The sequence below is a fragment of the Lissotriton vulgaris genome, chromosome 5 (genome assembly GCF_964263255.1).
Source record: "Lissotriton vulgaris chromosome 5, aLisVul1.2, whole genome shotgun sequence".
Classification (NCBI taxonomy): domain Eukaryota; kingdom Metazoa; phylum Chordata; class Amphibia; order Caudata; family Salamandridae; genus Lissotriton; species Lissotriton vulgaris.
This window is the reverse complement of record NC_141693.1, coordinates 219,486,815-219,505,602: the sequence shown is the minus strand read 5'-3', so window position 1 is coordinate 219,505,602 and position 18,788 is coordinate 219,486,815. Positions and strand designations below refer to the sequence as shown.

The 18,788-nt window shown below is 48.5% G+C and overlaps 1 protein-coding gene across 1 annotated transcript in view; it reads right to left on the bottom strand.

Annotated features, from left to right (window-relative positions):
* The window catches only part of PRPF4 (pre-mRNA splicing tri-snRNP complex factor PRPF4), a 206,047-nt gene that overhangs the window by 176,751 nt on the left and 10,508 nt on the right, over nt 1–18,788 (bottom strand). The window contains exon 2 of the mRNA XM_086921206.1: nt 14,552–14,735. Coding sequence (XP_086777332.1) covers nt 14,552–14,717 — 166 coding nt within the window. The 5' untranslated portion in view covers nt 14,718–14,735. The remainder of the gene's footprint in view (nt 1–14,551; nt 14,736–18,788) is intronic.

The window sequence follows — 18,788 nt, the reverse complement described above, 5'->3', positions numbered from 1 at the left end:
TGTGTGTGTGTGTGTGTGTGGCTCTGTCTGTGTGTGGCTCTGTCTGTCCGTGTGTGTGTGGCACTGTCTGCCCGTGTGTGTGGCTCTGTCTGTGTGTGTGTGTGTGTGGCTCTGTCTGTGTGTGTGTGTGGCTCTGTCTGTGTGTGTGTGTGGCTCTGTCTGTGTGTGTGTGTGGCTCTGTCTGTGTGTGTGTGTGGCTCTGTCTGTGTGTGTGTGTGTGTGTGTGGCTCTGTCTGTGTGTGTGTGTGGCTCTGTCTGTGTGTGTGTGGCTCTGAGTGTGTGTGTGTGGCTCTGTCTGTGTGTGTGTGTGGCTCTGTCTGTGTGTGTGTGTGGCTATGTCTGTGTGTGTGTGTGTGGCTCTGTCTGTGTGGCTCTGTCTGTGTGTGTGGCTCTGTCTGTGTGTGTGGCTCTATGTGTGTGTGGCTCTGTGTTTGTGTGTGTGTGTGTGTGTGTGTGTGTGTGGGTGTGTGTGTGGCTGTGTGTGTGTGTGTGGCTCTGTGGGTGTGGGTGTCTGTGTGTGTGTGTGGCTCTGTGTGTGTGTGGCTCTGTGTGTGTGTGGCTCTGTGTGTGTGTATGGCTCTGTGTGGCTGTGTGTGTGTGTGTGTGTGTGTAGCTCAGGGTGGCTCTGTGTGTGTATGGCTCTGTGTGTGTGTGTGTGTGGCTCTATGTGTGTGTGTGTGGCTCTGTCTGGGTATGTGTGGCTCTGTCTGGGTGTGTGTGGCTCTGTCTGTGTGTGTGTGGCTCTGAGTGTGTGTGTGTGGCTCTGTCTGTGTGTGTGTGTGGCTCTGTCTGTGTGTGTGGCTATGTCTGTGTGTGTGTGTGGCTCTGTCTGTGTGGCTCTGTCTGTGTGTGTGGCTCTGTCTGTGTGTGTGGCTCTATGTGTGTGTGGCTCTGTGTTTGTGTGTGTGTGTGTGTGTGTGTGTGGGTGTGTGTGTGGCTGTGTGTGTGTGTGTGTGTGGCTCTGTGGGTGTGGGTGTCTGTGTGTGTGTGTGGCTCTGTGTGTGTGTGGCTCTGTGTGTGTGTATGGCTCTGTGTGGCTGTGTGTGTGTGTGTAGCTCAGGGTGGCTCTGTGTGTGTATGGCTCTGTGTGTGTGTGTGTGTGTGTGTGGCTCTATGTGTGTGTGCGTGGCTCTGTGTGTGTGCATGGCTCTGTGTGTGTGTGTGTGTGTGTGTGTGTGTGTGTGTGTGTGTGTGTGGCTCTGTGTGTGAGTGTGTGGGTGTGCGTGGCTCTGTGTGTGTGTGTGTGCAAATGCAATAGGTCTCGCATTTGCGAGAGATTAAGCTATTGGCATTGTAAATGACAATGCCATTTATTTATATGTTTGAAAAACTAAAATAATGTCATGAGCAATGCCAATAGCTCTAACTTTAACAAAGACGAGACCATTGCATTGTAAATGCTTGTTTTCTACTCTTTCAAATATCCCTCTCCTTTCTTTCCATCCTCTGCATGTATCGTCTGTCTGAGCACAAACTACTTTGACAGATGCACGTTTGATAATTCTCTATTTTAGCAAGTTTCCGACAACTCATTTACAAGAATACAAATTTCTCCTCCTTCCGCTGATACTCATACCTATGCAACCTAACAATACCTAATCTCCTCTTAAATCCTGTATTAATCCCACCAACCATGTGCTTGATCTCACCCCCCCACCACCCCAACTATCACAACCAACCACTATTATGTTAGTCCACCATAAAAAAAAGAAATGACTGCATGGAATGGTTTGCTTTGAGCACATAAGACTATTCCCAATAACTAACAGTAACAAATTAACACTAAACTAACCATCAATCTTGGGTTCCCGGAGCAGAGTGCTGCCCGGCGTAAATCGGTTTGACGCCTCGTCAGGGGTAGTAAGCGCTATATAAGTGCAATTACAATTCTTTCCAAGATAGGAGCACTGCCATCAGGCACAAATGGAGGAAACATCTGGAATACATTCTGCACTCCATAACACGAATGTGAGGAAGATGGTGGGTTTGTAATTAGAGAAATGGTGTGAATACCCTAATAATTATTAAAAGCGAGCATAAAGCAACAAATGCTTTCTCTGGTAGCCTCTTAATATTGTGTATGCCACTAAAAAAGCTGTTTTTTTTCTTTCGCTATCGCCAAACTTCAGTTCCCAAAATCAACTTGGCATAAAAACGATAGGTCATCTCAAGACATTGGAAAACTGTTCCGTAGCTCCTGCCCATAACGTGTAAAAGCAGGCATAATGTTAAAGTCCTCTCTCTCTCACACTGCTCCCAGTTCTTTCCCCACCTTCTCCTGCAGAGGGAGGTCCCAGACAATAGCAGCAACAAAGTCGACCTAATCCCAGCTACTGACAACATCCGAACCTCTTCGAACAAGGAGAAACAGCAGCTTTGATCCTCCCTTACCTCAGCAGCCTTCAACACTGTATCCCACCACACGCTGATCGAAAGACTCCATCACATCGGCATCCAAAGTAACACACTCAGATGGATCACCTCCTTCCTCACCAGAAGAACCCAGAGAATCCACCTCCCACCTTGATCACCTGCAGTGCCCCCCAGGGCTCATCCCTCAGCCCCGTGCTCTTCAACTCATATATGACCCCGCTGGCCAACATCGTCAGATCGCACAGTCTCCACAACATTTCCTACGCAGACGACACCCAACTCATCCTTTCACTCACCGACCACCCTACAACCACCAGAACCAACTTCCACAGATGTATGACAAACATTGCAGACCAGATGAAGAACAAATGCCTGCAGTTGAACACAGACAAGACAGAAGTACTGATCTTTGGCAACAGCAGTAACACATGGAACGACTTCTGGTGGCCATCTGATCTAGGACCTGCACCTATTCCCTCCGACTACGCCAGTAACATTAGAATCATCATTGACAACAAGCTCACCATGAAATTATAGATCAATGCCGCCTCCACCGCCTGCTTCCTCATTCTGCGCCTGAACTTCCAACAACAGTTGAGAAGACTACTTTACGCCTCCCTTTCACTTGCACTAACTCCCCGCATCTACCAAAGCAGAAGTGGAGAACGCTACTTCTCCCACATTGCAGCAAAGATCTGGAACAGCCTCCCCATGCACCTCTAGAATTCCGAATGGCCTTCAAGACCTGGATGTTCGAATAAGCCTCAGGGACTTGCATGCGCCTCGACACCCTATTGGGTGATTAGACAAGCTTTTTTAAATCCTGATTGATTGACTGACAGGCAAAGTGTGAGGTACGAAAATAAATAGCACTCTCTGGAACAGGTCTGGATTGATAGCACGTGCTAGGCACCCTCTGGCAAATGTAAACGAATGCTCTCTCAGGCAGTCTCTAAATATTGTGTATTCCACCAAAGGCAATGCCCCTTCAGTTCCCAAAATCAACTAAGCATAAAAACATACAAGGTCATCTAAAACAAATTGCAAAACTCTGTCCAATGGCTCCTGCCCACAAACCAGAAAGTGTAAAAGCAGGCACAATGTTAATGTCCTCTCTCTCTTTCGCACCACTTCCTGTTCTTCCCCCAGGGTCACAGGCAAAGAATGTGGAAAGAAAATAAAGAGTGCTCCCTGGAGCAAGTCTGGATTGATAGCATGCACTGGGCGCCATTGGGCAAATGTGACGAGAGAAAAAACAATATTTACAGGCCTCTTTATCGAGGGAAGCCTTGATCAGTGATCCAGATGCTGCATTCCTCATTCAGTAGATGGCACTGGGAGATTGGGTGAACTTGAATGCAAACAGTAACACCAGCAGGAATCAAAGAAAACATTGTCCCTCAAACAACAGATAAACAACTAAAGCGTAAATATACAGTACTTGGTCCCTACTCCATGGGAGTAAACAAAAGAAACAAGCATTGAAAATGCAATAGGTCTAGCCTATGAATAATGTTGGACTTGGCCCTTTTGGCAGGTTCACTCCTAAACTTTTTGCTTTTAAATGTGACCTGATACTAGTAGTTTTTGGCTTCTGCGCACTTTAGCACTGTGTCCCAGTGTAAAGTGCGTGCGCAGTCTGAGTGCGCGTGGTGAGATTGGCCTGCCCTCCCATAGGAATGCATGGGGGATGTGTGTGTCCATGGTAATTCCTGGTGTGAGAGGAGTGCAGGGGCGAGTTTGGTATGTGCGAACTCGTGAGAATAAATGCTGCGCAATGGTGTGCGCAGATTGATTGTGTCTAGTGGAGAAGTGCCACTTTTAGAAGTTGGCATTTCTGTGTGCTGTGAGATGTGATATGCCTGTCTGGCTTGTGAGTGACAGGGGATGGCTGGTGTGTTTGGCGCCAGGATGAGTCGGCCCGGAGGTGAATAGGGAGATCTGCATGTAGATGGGAGGGAGGAGTTGCACCTGGGACCTGAATAGGGCTGTGCCTTCCCTCAACAATGCTGGCTCCACCTCTTGTGGTGCGTCTGATGTCCCTGGCCTGTCCTGTGAATAGAGAGGGGAGCTGAGCAAAACAAAGTGCTCCAGAACCAGTTGAATCTAGTTCTCCCCTTGCCCTACAGTTTTAGGCAAAGGAAAGAAGGGGCTGGGACCACATGTAAAAAGTTCTCTCTCTGTGTTCCTGACTTGAGGGGGGCCTGCTGCTGCTGGGCGCCAGGAGGTACCGCCACTGGGGTCTGCCTCCCTGCTGGAGGGCCCTGTGAGTTGGCCCCAGTCTTTGCCCCCTTTAATCTGGGAGACTTTCCTTGAACTTTGGGGAGCTTTATTTGCCCTGAGGAGCAGCGCGTCTACATTCAACAGCAGCACAAAGCTGCGAGCCTTCTTGAGAGGGGAATCCCCGGAGTGGAGATTCCCTGCAATCAGACCAATTTCGGTGCGGGTGCCCACGCCGCATATTTTTTTTTTTTTGTTAAACAATTTTTATTGTCATTAACATCAAGTATCCAAGTGGCGATACAGACAGTTTGCAGATTCATTTCTTGTATGGTGGAGTTACACATATTTCAACATAATTACTTTTACATGTAATGTTACATTTCACTTCAGTGGTCAGTTCCTGTGGTACCCTTATCCCCATTCCTCTCCCCTCCCAACCTTTCATTCCTCGTCCGAGCTATCGTAGTCAGACTCTGGCAGTGGATCACAGATGTCCCCTCGGTAAGTGTTCCAAGCCGCCTATATTTTATTCCATTTTCGTGGGCTTCCTCTAGTACCATACACTGTGCGCTCCGTGATCATAGCAAAATCCATGTTTCTGCACCATGTTGCTAAAGTTGGGTTCTCTGTAGCCCCCCATTTCTGTGCTATATCCCTTTTAGCTATCATGAGCCCTAATGTAACCCAAGTTTGTCCGTGCCGTGTGAGGTCATTAGGTTCCCACACATTTAGTAGACATCGTCGTGGCTCCGGTGTAAGGGACACCTTCATTGTTTGTAATATGGTGCGTAGGACCTGACGCCAATAGGCCATTATCTCCCACAAGTCCCATATTGTGTGAACAAAGGTGCCCTCTTCCCCGCAGCCCCGAAGGCAGTATGGGTGTTGCGTCCTCTGTAGTTTAAATAAGGTGGTTCTAGTGTAGTATATGCGATGCAGAATTTTAAGCTGCACTAGTCGAAGTTTGGCAGAGATTCCCACCTCCTTAGGCGATGCCAGAGCTTCTAGCCATTCTGAACCGTCCATTTCTCCCACTTCTGCCACCCATTTTTCTCGCAATGTGACTGTGGGGTCTGCTAGGTTATTTAGCAGTATCCTATAGGTGAGTGATGTGGCGCTTTTCTGCATGTGATCAGTGAGTAAACGATCTTCCAGCGGGGCAGCCTCCGGGACCTCAGTGTCTGGTGGAATGAATGTCAGCAATGCGTGTTCTATCTGTATGTATCTGTATAGTTCATTCGGGCCCAGGTCATATTGCTGATGTAGCTGGGTGAAAGGTATCACTGTTCCCTTGTCCCATAAGTCTTCCACCCTGGGGATGCCCATATTATCCCATTGCGTAAAGCCCTTACTGTGTCGTAATAGCCCTAGCTCCTTAGTATCCCAGAGCGGGGAAAGTTTAGTTATTATCCCTCTCCACCCCAGTTTTGCCTGCGCTCTGTGCCATAGCATGGTTGTGTGTTTCGTTGGCCCCCTCAGTGTCAAAAGTAGCCTTTTGTCGTAGAGCACTGCTAGCATGTTATTGGTTCCCGTTTGCGCTCTATCTGCCCTATATGCTGGGTCGTCATGAGGTGCGTGAACCCACTGATTAATAACTTTAAGTTGTGTCGTCCAATAGTACAATTGTAAATTCGGAAGAGCAATCCCACCCTCATACCAACTTTTGTATAATTTCACCTGCACTATACGCGCCGGGCGGTGTCCCCAAAGAAGAATTGAAACCTGTGCTGCTACTTGTGTAAAATAGTGGGCGGAACTGGATAGGGTGTGTTGTCAAGTATGTAAAGAAACCTAGGCAGGGCCATCATTTTGTATAAGGCTGCTCGACCCAAAAGTGTTAGAGGTAGGGAAGCCCAATGTGCTACATCGCGCTTTAAATGCTCCAAGGGGGGCATCAAATTTTTGGTTATGAAGTCCGCCGGGTCCTTAGTGCTATGGATTCCTAGGTACTTAAAGGAGTCCTTTGCTAGTGTTAGTGGGCAATTGGCTGGGAGTACCGGTTCTGGTCCCCGCAGAACATAAATAACTGATTTTGACCAGTTAATCTTGTAACCCAATGCCTTCCCGTGGGTGTCACATATGTGAAGCAGTGCTGGTACGCTGCGCTCAGGGTCTGTAAGATAAACTAACATGTCGTCAGCATAAAGCGAAAGGCGATCTTCCCAAACCTTCTTCCAACAGATTCCTTTCAGCAGCGGGGTCTTCCTAATTACTATCACCAGAGGTTCCAACACCAGCGCAAACAATATGGGTGACAAAGGGCAACCCTGGAGTGTCACTCTTGCTAATGATATTTTGTCCGATATATGGCAATTGGCCGTTACGGGGGCCAACGGGTTAGTGTACAGGAGTCTTATCCATGCTCTGAACTTGGGACCAAAACCCATAAACTTTAGTACCACAAAGAGGTATTGCCATGACACCATATCAAATGCCATTGTCGCGTCTAGCGACAGTATCACCACTGGCTCTGACAAAGTGGGGGCCATTGCTAGTGCTCCTTGCAGGCGTCTGAGATTAAATGCTGTGTTTCTGTTGGGCATAAATCCCGATTGATCTGGGTGTATCAATTGCAGGAGGAGGGCCATCAGTCTAGTCGCTAATAGTTTAGCTAGAATTTTAGCTTCTGCATTGAGCAGTGATATTGGGCGGTATGAAGTGCATTCTGTCGGGGGCTTGCCTGGTTTAGGGATTGCTACTATTGTCGCTATACATTGGTCTAGTGGAAGTTCTGTCTTTTCTAGACTCTCGTTGTACATTGCTAATAAAGGTGTACTGACTGTCTCAGCCATTTGTTTGTACCATTCTATGGGGATACCGTTAGGTCCTACCGCTTTCCCTGATTGTATCGAGCGGATTGCTATTTGCACCTCCAGCGTAAGGTCTGTCTCTAATTCCATCGCGGTCTCCGACTCAAGGGTCGGCATCACGATATGCCTCAGAGACTCCTCTGCCTCTGTCAATTCTGAGACCGGAGTGTAGACTTCCCGGAAATATTCCGCCAGCGTATGGACTATTTCCTCCGGGTGTTGTCCCGTCCGCGTCTGAAGCTGTCATATGCCCTTGACACCGTCCCCTCGTTTATCTAACCAGGCCAGCATTTTACTAGCTTTCTCCCCTATGTCATAAATTTTGTGCCTGCTCGCTGTGATGTTTTCAACCGTCCGTCTTTGTAAATAGTCCCTATACTGCTGGTGTCGGAGGCTTAGTGTGTGTGTCGTGTCTGGGGATGGGTCCGCCGCGTGTGCTGCCTCTGCCGTTTGTAGAGCCAATTCCATTTCAGTCAGTTCTTTCTGCTGTGTCCGTTTATGCCCGGTGACAGAGGCAATTGCTTGACCCCTAAGGACCGTCTTGTATGCCTCCCATACAATTATCGGCGATTCCACTGATGCCGTATTTTCCTCAAAATAATGCTTTGTTGCTTTTACTAGATCTTTTTTAATGCCTGGAATTGTGAGCTAGTTTGGGTAAATAGGATATATCTGATGGCAAGACTTTTCCCGGTGAGAGAGGGTAAGTATTATCATGGAGTGTTCTGAGATGCCCCTGGGCTTTATCTCCACTTCCTCAACGTTACGCAGTCCATTGTCTAGCATTAGGAAGTAGTCTATGCGGGACAGACTGTTGTGAACTGTGGATTGGAACGAGTATTGTCGCGTTGTAAGGTGCGTGTGTCTCCACACATCTATTTCCCCATAGCCTCTAGGAAGCCGCTGAATCAGGAGGAGTTTGATGATTGCAGGCGCGTAGGGAATCTGTCTATAGTGCTGTCTACTGTAGAGTTGAAATCTCCCCCCATAATGAGGTCTCCCTCTGGGAGGGTTAGTAGGAAGTCACCTAGTGCCAGAAGTGCCACCGAGTGGAGTGCTGGTGGTATATAGACTGATACTACGACCAGGAGTCTACCTTCCCACTGTCCCTGTACTGCTGCAAATCGCCCCTGGTCGTCTACCTTAGTCTGCAGAACTATAAAGGGAGATGTTTTTCTTACCAGTATCCCTGTTCCCCTAGAGCCTGATGAAAATTCTGAATGTGTTATTTTGTACCCCCATCTGTCCATTGCCTTACACGCTGCTCCCGTGAGGTGTGTTTCTTGTATGAGCGCTAGTGCCGGGCCATTACGCTTCAAGGCCTGTAGTACCAGACCCCTTTTAATCTTATCCCCTATTCCTCGAACATTCCATGACACAATTTTTAGGGGGGCTACTTGGGTCATCCGTAGAGTATTGGCACAGTGATTAGGTTGCGAGTCTAGTGCAATGAGTGCGATGTGCTTGTTCGGGGGGGGGGGGGGGGGTTTGCTCCCTGTTCTCCCCTCCATGTCTGCCAGTTAGATGGATTCCGGACTTATTAATCCAGTCTTGAAACTTGTCGTCAGAGATACACATGCTTGTTTTGAATGGGTGCCCTTTGAGTTCCCGTGAGGAACTACCACTTGAATGCTGCGCTGCCCTGCCTTCAATACCACCAATAATCACAAACAAACCTAACAAAATAACAACTTCCCCTCCCTGGTTCCTATCCACCCTCCCTGCCTCCCTGCTCAACGGACCTTCAACTGCCCGCCTCCCCAACTCAGCAGAGTGCTTCTTCCCCATCCAAACCGTAGTACTTGCTTGTCCGGGGTGGAGGGTCCGCTGGGCGCACTAACCCTTCTTGCCCTCCAGGGCCCGCCTCAGTCCAGTGTCCATAGCCGGCACAACCGCAGTCCTGTGTAACTGTATGTTTTGCCAGGGTTCATTTAGATGTCTTTGTCGTCTCTAGCCTTCCCCCTCCGTTACCGGTTCTGTCGAGTGTCCTTGATCGGGACTTCTTGCTGCTTGACTTCCAGGACCGTCTCTCTCCCCACGTCGGCGGTTATTTCTGCTCCCACGATTAGCGCGCCCACTGTCCGCCATCCTTCGAGCCAATCGTATGCCGCTTCGGGTGTCACAAAGAACCATGTCCGGTCCTCAGCTACCACTCTGAGTCTTGCCGGAAAGAGCATGGAGTAATGCAATTCCTGTTCCCATAACGCTTTCTTAACTTCCAGAAAACTGCGTCTACGTCTGGACACTGCTGCTGTGTAGCCCGGGAAGAAGGTGATCGTGGAGTTTTGGACTTTAATTGGTGGGGAGGCTCTCGCTGTTTGCAATATTGCGTCCCGGTCTCTGAAGTTGAATAGGCGAGCAATTATTGGTCACGGGGGTGCTCCGGGTTTGGGACGGCCGCCGGGCACCCTATGGGCTCTCTCTACCGAAAAGAAGCTGGAGAGTCCCTTGGGTTGTAGTCTGGTTTTGACTAAGTCTTCCACGTATAGGTCCATGGCTTGTGCACCTTCATTCTCCGGAACACCAAGAATGCGTATATTATTTCGTCTTGAGCGTCCTTCCTGGTCATCAAGCTTTTCCATTAGTAGTTTGTTCTCTGTCTCTAGGCGGGATACGGTGGTTTGCAAGTCTGATGTATCTGCCACTAGAGATTTGGTGACTATTTCTACTTCCTTAACCCTGTCCGCCATTTTGTGGAAGTCTGCCCGCAATAGGGAGACATCTGTAGAGATCGTGCCTACTGTGGTTTGGACACTCAACAGTGCCTTCATAATGTCCTCCAGGGTGAACTTCTTTGTCGTACCTTCATTGTCTGCTCCTTTGCCTGAGGAGGTGCGACCTTCCGTTAGAGGCGGTGAGTTTTTGTCATATGCAAATTTGTCCAACTTTGCCTGCGCGGATTGATGTTTCGGGCCTCTGCCCGCCATGGTGTTGGTCGGAAGTATTGTGGAAGTAATGATGTTTTCACTCCCAAGTATAAGGCCTCTGAGTTACTGCTCACTGGTCCGCGTTTGCGTCTTAGCTGGGCGTGTAGGTGGCTGTTGGCGTTGATCTCTCCCTATTCCAAACTATTAGAACTGCTACTGGTCCAAGTATGTATCAGCCCCTTGTCTCCTGGTGCGGCTGTGTGTCCCGGACCCAGCTGGCACGCTCCAACAGTGTCCTTGTGCTAGTTCTCCTTCTGCAGCGTTATGTCAACAGGTTTATTTCCTCTCGAGCGGGGGTGGGGGCGGGAGGGGGGGGGGTCGCACTTGCCTTCTGTCCCCCGCAATATAGAGCCTTCTCGCAGTCGGCGCGTTTGTGTCCCAGTGACTCCGCAGTGCTCAATCCCGCCGATTGTGTAGGGCTTTACCCAGCAACTGGAGTTGGTCCTTCAAGCCTCCCCACTGTGCGCTGTGCCTCTCGTCGTTTCCCCCTCGTGATTAGCTGCCGCCTCGTCCTCGCGTTCTATTTCACCCTCGCCACCAGCGAGTGTCGGCCCGTTCTCTGCGTGCCTCTGGATTAGGGGGTGCTAAATGTCTCTGCCTACGCACTGCGCTACGAGTTGCCCTCTGTATCTTGCCACGAATTGTGAGGCTCAGCAGGAGGGTGGGGGGGAAGTTTCCGGCAAGCAGCCCTCGCCCCGTAATTGATTGCACTTGTCCCCGGTCTCAGCCCTTTAATCTGCCCGGTAGTTCGGCGGCTCTCGGGCGTCTCAGTGCCGTTGTGTTTGGTTTATCTGCGGTAGAGCTTCCCCCGTATTCTTTACCTTCTGATGCTCAGTTTCACGCTGTCGTAGTCACAGCTGCGTCCACTTCCGGATCTTTACGGGGCTTCCCGTCCGCTGTTTCACAGCTTCCTCCTGCCGTCACTTCTCCGCTGCACTCCGTTCCCCGTCGCACTCGATCTTCTTTTCCGGGCTGCCACCTACTTGAGGCCCCGGTCTCTGCAGTTGGAATAGGCCGCTGCCAGTCGCACGCTGGATCCACCACTTCCCGGCTTCGGTTTTGTATTTGAGTACCTCCAGTCGTCGCCGCTCGGTCCCGGACGTCGGTCCCAGCCTTTGGAGCACCGTACTATTACGGATTATGTATCGGATAGTTGGGAAGAGTTTTGCTACCCTCGGAGCCTCTCTACTAGGCAGCCATCTTGCTCGGCTGCTAGCTACGCCCCCATATTTGCCGTTTTTAATAACCCTAGTGGGTGCCCATTCCGCCAGGGACCTTGTGCTGCTTTTTATATCCCTAGCGGGTGCCCATCCCGCCAGGGACTTTGCGCTCAAAGAAGAGGTAGCCCACCCCTCATGACCGCCATATCGAAGAATCACTGCCGCGGCCCGGCTTAAACAGGAAGCCAGGTAACCTGTGTGGTGACGTGGGCGGGGCCACAAGAGAAGAGGAAGCCAGGAAGAGGACAGGAGCCTACCCCACGCTCCTGCACCGACGGGAGAAAGCCTGTGTCTCTCCACGGGGCTCCGGAGAGCGAAAGAGAGCCCCGGACTGCCTGCTTGTCCTCCGCGTGCCGCCTATTACTTGGAGCCTCGGAGGCTCCACAGGAGAGCCCCGCCTGCTGCAGAGTGTAACTGCGGGTGTGGAGGAGGACAGAAGCCCACCCCGCCGCCACAAGACACTGCCCGAAGCCTTGCCGGCCCCCCATTGAAGTCCCGGTCCCAGAAGAGGGACCGGGCGAAGAGGAGAGTACCCGCATGCAGAGCCTGCGGCAGGGAGTCCCCGGACCCGGCGCGAGGAAAAGGCAGAGAGACACCTGACAGCTCCGGTGAGTGGGATTAAGAGGGAGCCTGCATTTAGTGAGCGAGCCCCGTGGGGCCCGCACGCACATGGTTGGTGCCCGCTTCGTGACACATTGTTGGTGCTCGCACCTGCCCCACTTGTCAGAGGGCAGCTGCTCCAACGGGGGCAAAGTTTGGATTCTCCTCCCGAGTCCCATAGCGGGACTCCAGCGTTAGGGGACGACTTACACAAGAAGGCTGATGAAGACATACCCCAGGCCCTGGTACTATTAGATCTATCAGCCGCGTTTGACAAGGTCGACCATAGTATTTTGGTGGACCGTGTCAGACAGACTGGTATCCAGGGACTGGCCTTAAAATAGATCTGTTCTTTTCTCAAAGATCGTACTCAATCTGTACGTCTGGCCCCTTACACGGCCCCTAATTTATCCATATCATGTGGGGTCCCATAAGGCTCATAGATTTCACACCATCTATTCAATTTATATCTCCTTCCCTTGATTAGTAAATTGAAGGATATGAATGTAACAACCTTCAATTACGCCGATGACCTTCAGCTTACTTTTACTATTGACAATTCACCTAAGTCACTGGCTGGTTTTCAGATCACCATGCTATTCATCCGTCAATGGATGGATCAAAATCATTTAAAGCTTAACCCTAGTAAGACGGAGTTACTTTTGACAGGTAAAAGCAAAATTTTCTGGGGCCCACAGTACTGGCCGATGGACCTTGGTCCTTCACCGGTACCCTCTACGTCGGTAAAGAGCCTTGGGGTTATTATAGATAATGATTTATCACTAAAAAACCAAGTAGGTTCTGTGGTATCCAAGTGCTTCCTGCAACTCCGAAAGATAAGGAAAATCAGCCGCATGCTTACCCATGAGGTGCTAGTTCAGGTGACATTGGCCCTGGTATTATCGCACCTGGATTAAGCAAACTCAATCTATTTAGTGCTGCCCCTGTTTCTTATCAAGAGGCTGCAGATGGTCCAGAATCAGGCGGCTAGGCTAATTTTTCGTCAGCCTAGATGGCAATCGTCCAGACGATTATTTAAAAAACTCCACTGGTCCCGATACCTCAAAGAACAAAATTTAAGACGGGATGACTAGTCCTCAAGTCACTGCACAGTAAGAGTCCTATCTACATCAATACTCTTTTAAACAGGTACACTCCCCCTCGCGCTCTGCGCTCAATGCACCTCCAGTTACTGAATACTCCTGTCTGCAAATGGAAGCAACAAGGTGGACGACAGTTTGCGTACTTGCTCCCGAACTTTGGAACTCTCTTCCTCTGGAGATTCGCTCCTGTGTAGACTTACTCAGGTTCAGGAAATTACTTAAAACTCAGTTGTTTACAAATACACACGCTTAGTCTCCCTTTGATTGCAGTATGTTTACAGTAGCACCATGAAACCCCTGGGTGTACGTACGCTGTACAAATAATTTATAACATAACATAACAGGGGCAAGTGGTTCCAGGAGTCCCCCGAGTGGGGCTCCCACAGTGGTGCCCGTGCTGATTTGCTTGGGGGGCATTTTCTTGACAGAGTACCAGAGGGGGCTCACCAGGCCCTAGGAGTGCCAGTATTCATTGGGCCACTGTCATTTTTCTACATCTGCACCGCCTGGCAGAGGGCAGCTGCAACGTTGCACAGCTCTTCTACAGGGGGTACAGTAAATGCCCGTGCCTCTCTTGGTGATTTCACAGCTGCCCAGCAATTAGTGGGCAGCTGCCACGTTTAGGCCCGTAAAGGAAAGAGTGTAAATCCGACCGTAAATTATCCAATCCCAGTGGGCGTGCCTAAAAGGAGACAGGGTGGCAACCAGGAATGATCGGCATGCCTTCAGTGCAATCATTACACTGCTTTAGGCATAATTTTTGATGCCAAATGACGTGCACGAATGAAAGGTGAAGGCAGAGCTGGGATGAGGCTTCTGGAATCGTATCGATTTAAGGAAATCTCGTATAACGAGGGCAGCGCATGCGCTGCTGACGTCAGGCCGAGACCTAAAAAGGAGGGATATAGTTAGGACTGATCACTAGCAAGCAAGGATTTTTAAAGGACAGTGAAACAAATGAAAAGCAGGGGCGTGGCTTTAAGCCTACAAGAGAAGTTTATACTAAGGTATATACAATAGGTCTCGAGCTCGACCTAAAAAGGCCAGAGAGTTCACAGGTTATTTATTCACCAAGTCAACAAGACCTATGCTGGGGATGTACCATTCCTGTATTTACCAAGGAAACGCTAGCAGATAACATTGCTCTGGACTTAAGCTTTCTGGATGTGGTGTAGCTGGTCTTTGTCTGTTAAGGATTTCAGTGCCCCTTCAAGAATGTGTTAATGTGCTTGTGTCCTGTTTCAACAGATAGCATTGGAGACATTAACATTTTTAAGTGGATTCCTTAAACTTACCACTGGCAAAATTGATATTCCCAGCTTCTATTCCTGCTTTTACTGCTGCTCTTCCCAACAGCAAATTCTCTCCTTTGGAGATCCGGTCCCGCTCCTTATCTGCCAAACTTCCGTAAAAAATACGGGACTTCTTCACCAAAGGAGGACCATCTTCATCGTCCGACATTATGAAGATGTGTCCAACCTACAGCAAAGATTAAAGTATAATTAAGCCAACAGCTGAACACCAATGTTATCAAGGCTTTTTTTTGCTTCATATACTCACTTAACTCACCCACTCCAATGGACAGCTGATGTGATGTACATTATCATAGAGAAGACTGGGGACAGCTCATTTACTTCTGTAGAACAGAGGTTTCCAAGCTTTTCAGAAGGGAGAGCTGCTTCTTATCACTAAATCCCAGGGTGCATTACTAGGGCCAACACTCACTGTTATAGCATTGTAGCTCTTTTCCAATCTGTGCATGCTTTGTTGCAGATCTGGGAAAAGGCATCAATTGAACTGGGGGAACCATTTGTTTCTAGTGTATGATGCACAGGCGCACTAGGCTAGAAACACTATTCCTTCAACTTAATATATGTATTATTATGCATGGCCCTCTTCTTCTGACCAACTCTACTAATATGACCCTCGGACTTTTCCACTTCACCATACCCTCCCTCTACTTAAAATCATCTCTTCTCTCCACCTAACCCCAATGCTTGAGTATCTTAGCCCAACTCCCATTTCTCCCTCACCAAATCTTCATTGCTGCCTTATCCAGAATCCACCCAGCTATCCTTCATCCTCTGCCTTGCCATCCAACCACAATATATATCCTTCAATATCTTGGAGTCTAATAGCATAGTGAAAATAAGAAACAGTAGGGCAAAGTACAAGGAACTAATAGTACAATCAAACAAACATTTGCAATGCAATAGGTCTCGCATTTGTTAAAGTTAGAGTGGTTCGCGTTAAAAATTACAATGTTTTTTACTTTTGTTTTTTTATACCAATGGCAATAGAACTATGTAAACATAATTACTCAACTGCAAATAAACAAACATAAGTCAAAAATATTGTCATTTTCAACACAGACAGCTCTGGGGTACCATATCTTCTGGGGAAATATTAAGAATTAAGTTCCTCTTAATGTTAATTAATACATTGGATCGTGAAAAGTGCAATACAAACTATGGGAGTCACGTAATCGTCAGCTTGCAGTAGAGTTAAACAAACAAACAAAAAAGAGCACCCGATATGAACATCGATGGTATTCAAAAATTGCAAATGGACTCCCACTTCACCTGGTAACCTAGTTGTCACCTCTCAATGCACACACCTCTAAATTAACTGGTAAAATTGGTACATTTTTCCCACTGGTACCGAACTATAAACATGTCTGCTTTTAAGCAGAATGTAGATGCAAAGACCATCTTCACCCCCCTCCCCAATATTTTCTTCCAGCAAGGAAAAGTCAAATATGTCGCTGGAAATTAAAATTATCCAGTGTTCAAACACTTTTCACCTGTCCTTGAATTCATTTGGAGTTTGGTGCCGAAAGATCCGTGTTGAAAATGAATTGGTCTGGGAAAATATCCGAAGCCCCCTTATTTTGTTAGGTGGGGATGAACCGGAGTTTAGGGACATACATGGGTATTTTTTTCACATGCTAATTTCGTCTCTTTGTGTTGGTCGCTGGACCATTAATTCTCCGCTCACGTCCCGGTGGAGATCAAACACACAGAGGAGTCAGTCAGAAGCTGCACAGAGCCATCGCTCACACTGCAACGGATTCTCTTAAAGTTTACACCGCCGACCCAAAACAAACCCGAGATTTAAAACACAGAACAAGTCAAAGGTCACCGTCACTTTGTGAACAGCTACATGTTCAGTCTTGGAAGAGCAGAAACATTGCTTTGTGTGGGTGAAGAGAGTGCCTAAACCAATTTAAACATAATCAGACTTATAAAATCTGCTTTCGAACTGTTGTTTGCAGAGGGGTTGTGCTGATGCGTCGCATGTGGCTGGTGGTTGATGGCTGCAGATGTTAAGCACAGCTGGGTGCTTTATTTACAGCCCTTGCGGTAATGACTGAGAGGGTTTCCAGTGTGTGTGTTGTTACTCCCTCTTTTAGGCAGGCTGAGAGGGGCTTTGTTTTGAGTGTGTAGGAGGAAGGCGGCAGTTAGCCTCTTGTAGCACAGAGTGCACGCAGGGGTTAACGCGAGAACGCTTCATCCTCAGTTTGTTTTTTGTTTTTTTGTCGCCATGAAAAACCTTGGCCCTGCTGGGCCCACATCTGCCCCTCTGGGATTTCACTTACTGGGTAGCGGAGGTGTGATGGGAGGGGTAAACAAAGGGCGCGCAGTAACGGTATGCGGGTTATTCAACTTAATATATGTGGTGTATTATGCAGTAAATATATAGGGCAGTGAAGGAAGGCACTGACGAAGAGCTAGTTTGGAGCATTCCTATTTAAGGATGGGCGACAACACATTATAGTGTTGGGTATTGTATGGGGGGCAGGAGATGGCCGTGGTGGGAGGGTCGCCAATATGGAGGCGTAGTAATGAAGGATACAGTGGAGGGGCAACGAGAGGGGCTGGATTTGGAGAGTAGTGTGTGTGGGGCTGGTGAGATCTAAAGACACAGATGAACTTTATTAGAGGGCATGGATTACAGGGCGTGCAGTGTGAGGTGTTAGCAGTAACTCCATTGCACATATTATGGTAAGAATTTGGAGACTGTGTGAGGCACGGAATGGCCGGAATTAAAAAGTACGGTGCTCGGGGAGGGAACTGGCTGGACTTGACTAGAGGTTTTCAGACCCAGGGATGCAGGAGAGGACCGGATTTAGGGGTAGACATTGCAGGGCTGACAGACGGGTAAGGGGGGTATAAGGGCCGGCGATGGCAGGGGTCAGGCTATGCTGTAATGGTGTACAGTACACGGAGGGCACATTATGTGGCAGTGGTACAGGCGAATGCGTGAGTTCAAGGGCAGGATGTCTCAGGGGTTCAACTGCCAGAGAGAAGCGTACTGAGGCAGGTGCTGTCACGGGATAGAGGATTCGGTTTTGGGACCAGGTGACCACAGGGATTAAAATCACAGCATCTGAGGTGGCTGGAGTCAGGGATTCGAGGCATAGTGCTGGGGCAGGTGTGTGCTGATTTTAAATATATATGCGGCACAGTAATAATAAAACGAGTGGTGCGCGTGAGCAGCCCACCTCTCTTTCCTTCCTTCATTTACTTGCCTCCCTGTGGTTCCAATTATCGCGCCCGTGTCTGGGCACGATAATTGAAACCAAATGACCATCGGTGCGCGTAATAAACACTGATAGAACATGGGCGGAGCAATACGCCCGCCTTTCGCCAATTGCCTCCTGTCTTTGAAAAAAAGACGCACGCAAAGCCAATAGCTTGGCCCAAAAGGAAAAGCACACGCACGAGCGTGTGAGATTCATAGACCCGTTTTAAAACCCCCAAAGAAAAGTGTCTCGCTGCGTGAGCACTGCTGCACACTGCACCGCTAGGCATGAGACCTAAAAAGGAGTGTGATGATTGCATCTGGAACAAATTTATTGAAGCAGCTAAAAATAAGGATCATGCTGGTTTCTCCAAAATACGTGCACAAGGAAATAAAACTGGCAACTCCAGCCTGGATCATTATTTGGACCAGGGCACGTGGACTAGACATTTTTTTGCCTTATACTCTGATGCTGTACATTCAGCAGCTACGTATCATCCTATTAAGGGAACAAATCACCCGGAAATTGCCTGGCATGGTTTAAGTACCACTCCTTACTTAAATCTAGATGGTATAGTGGCAGCAATAGAAGCTGTCAAGTCAGGGAAAGCCCCAGGCCCTGATAAGATTCTAGGTGAACTTTTAAGGCACGATAAAACAGTCTGGGCACTCTAAAGTAAATGTACTTAGTAATGCTTTGGCCGCAGGGGCACCAATGCCAGAATCATGGAAAGGGGCTGAAATAATTCCTATTTTTAAAAAGGGTAATCGCCTCGATCCTGCCAATTATAGGCCAAAAAGTCTAGTAGACACTCTACAAAAGGTTTATGCAAAACAGATCCTATCAAAGCTCAACAATCGGTTAGAGGAAAATATATTCTCTCTCAGTATTAATCTGGGTTTAGCACAATAGACCAGGTTTTTAGATTATTTTGCATAGCTTGGAAGTACACTAATTTAAAGGGAGGACACTTGTACAAAGCTTTCATAGAGCTGAGGTCTGCTTTT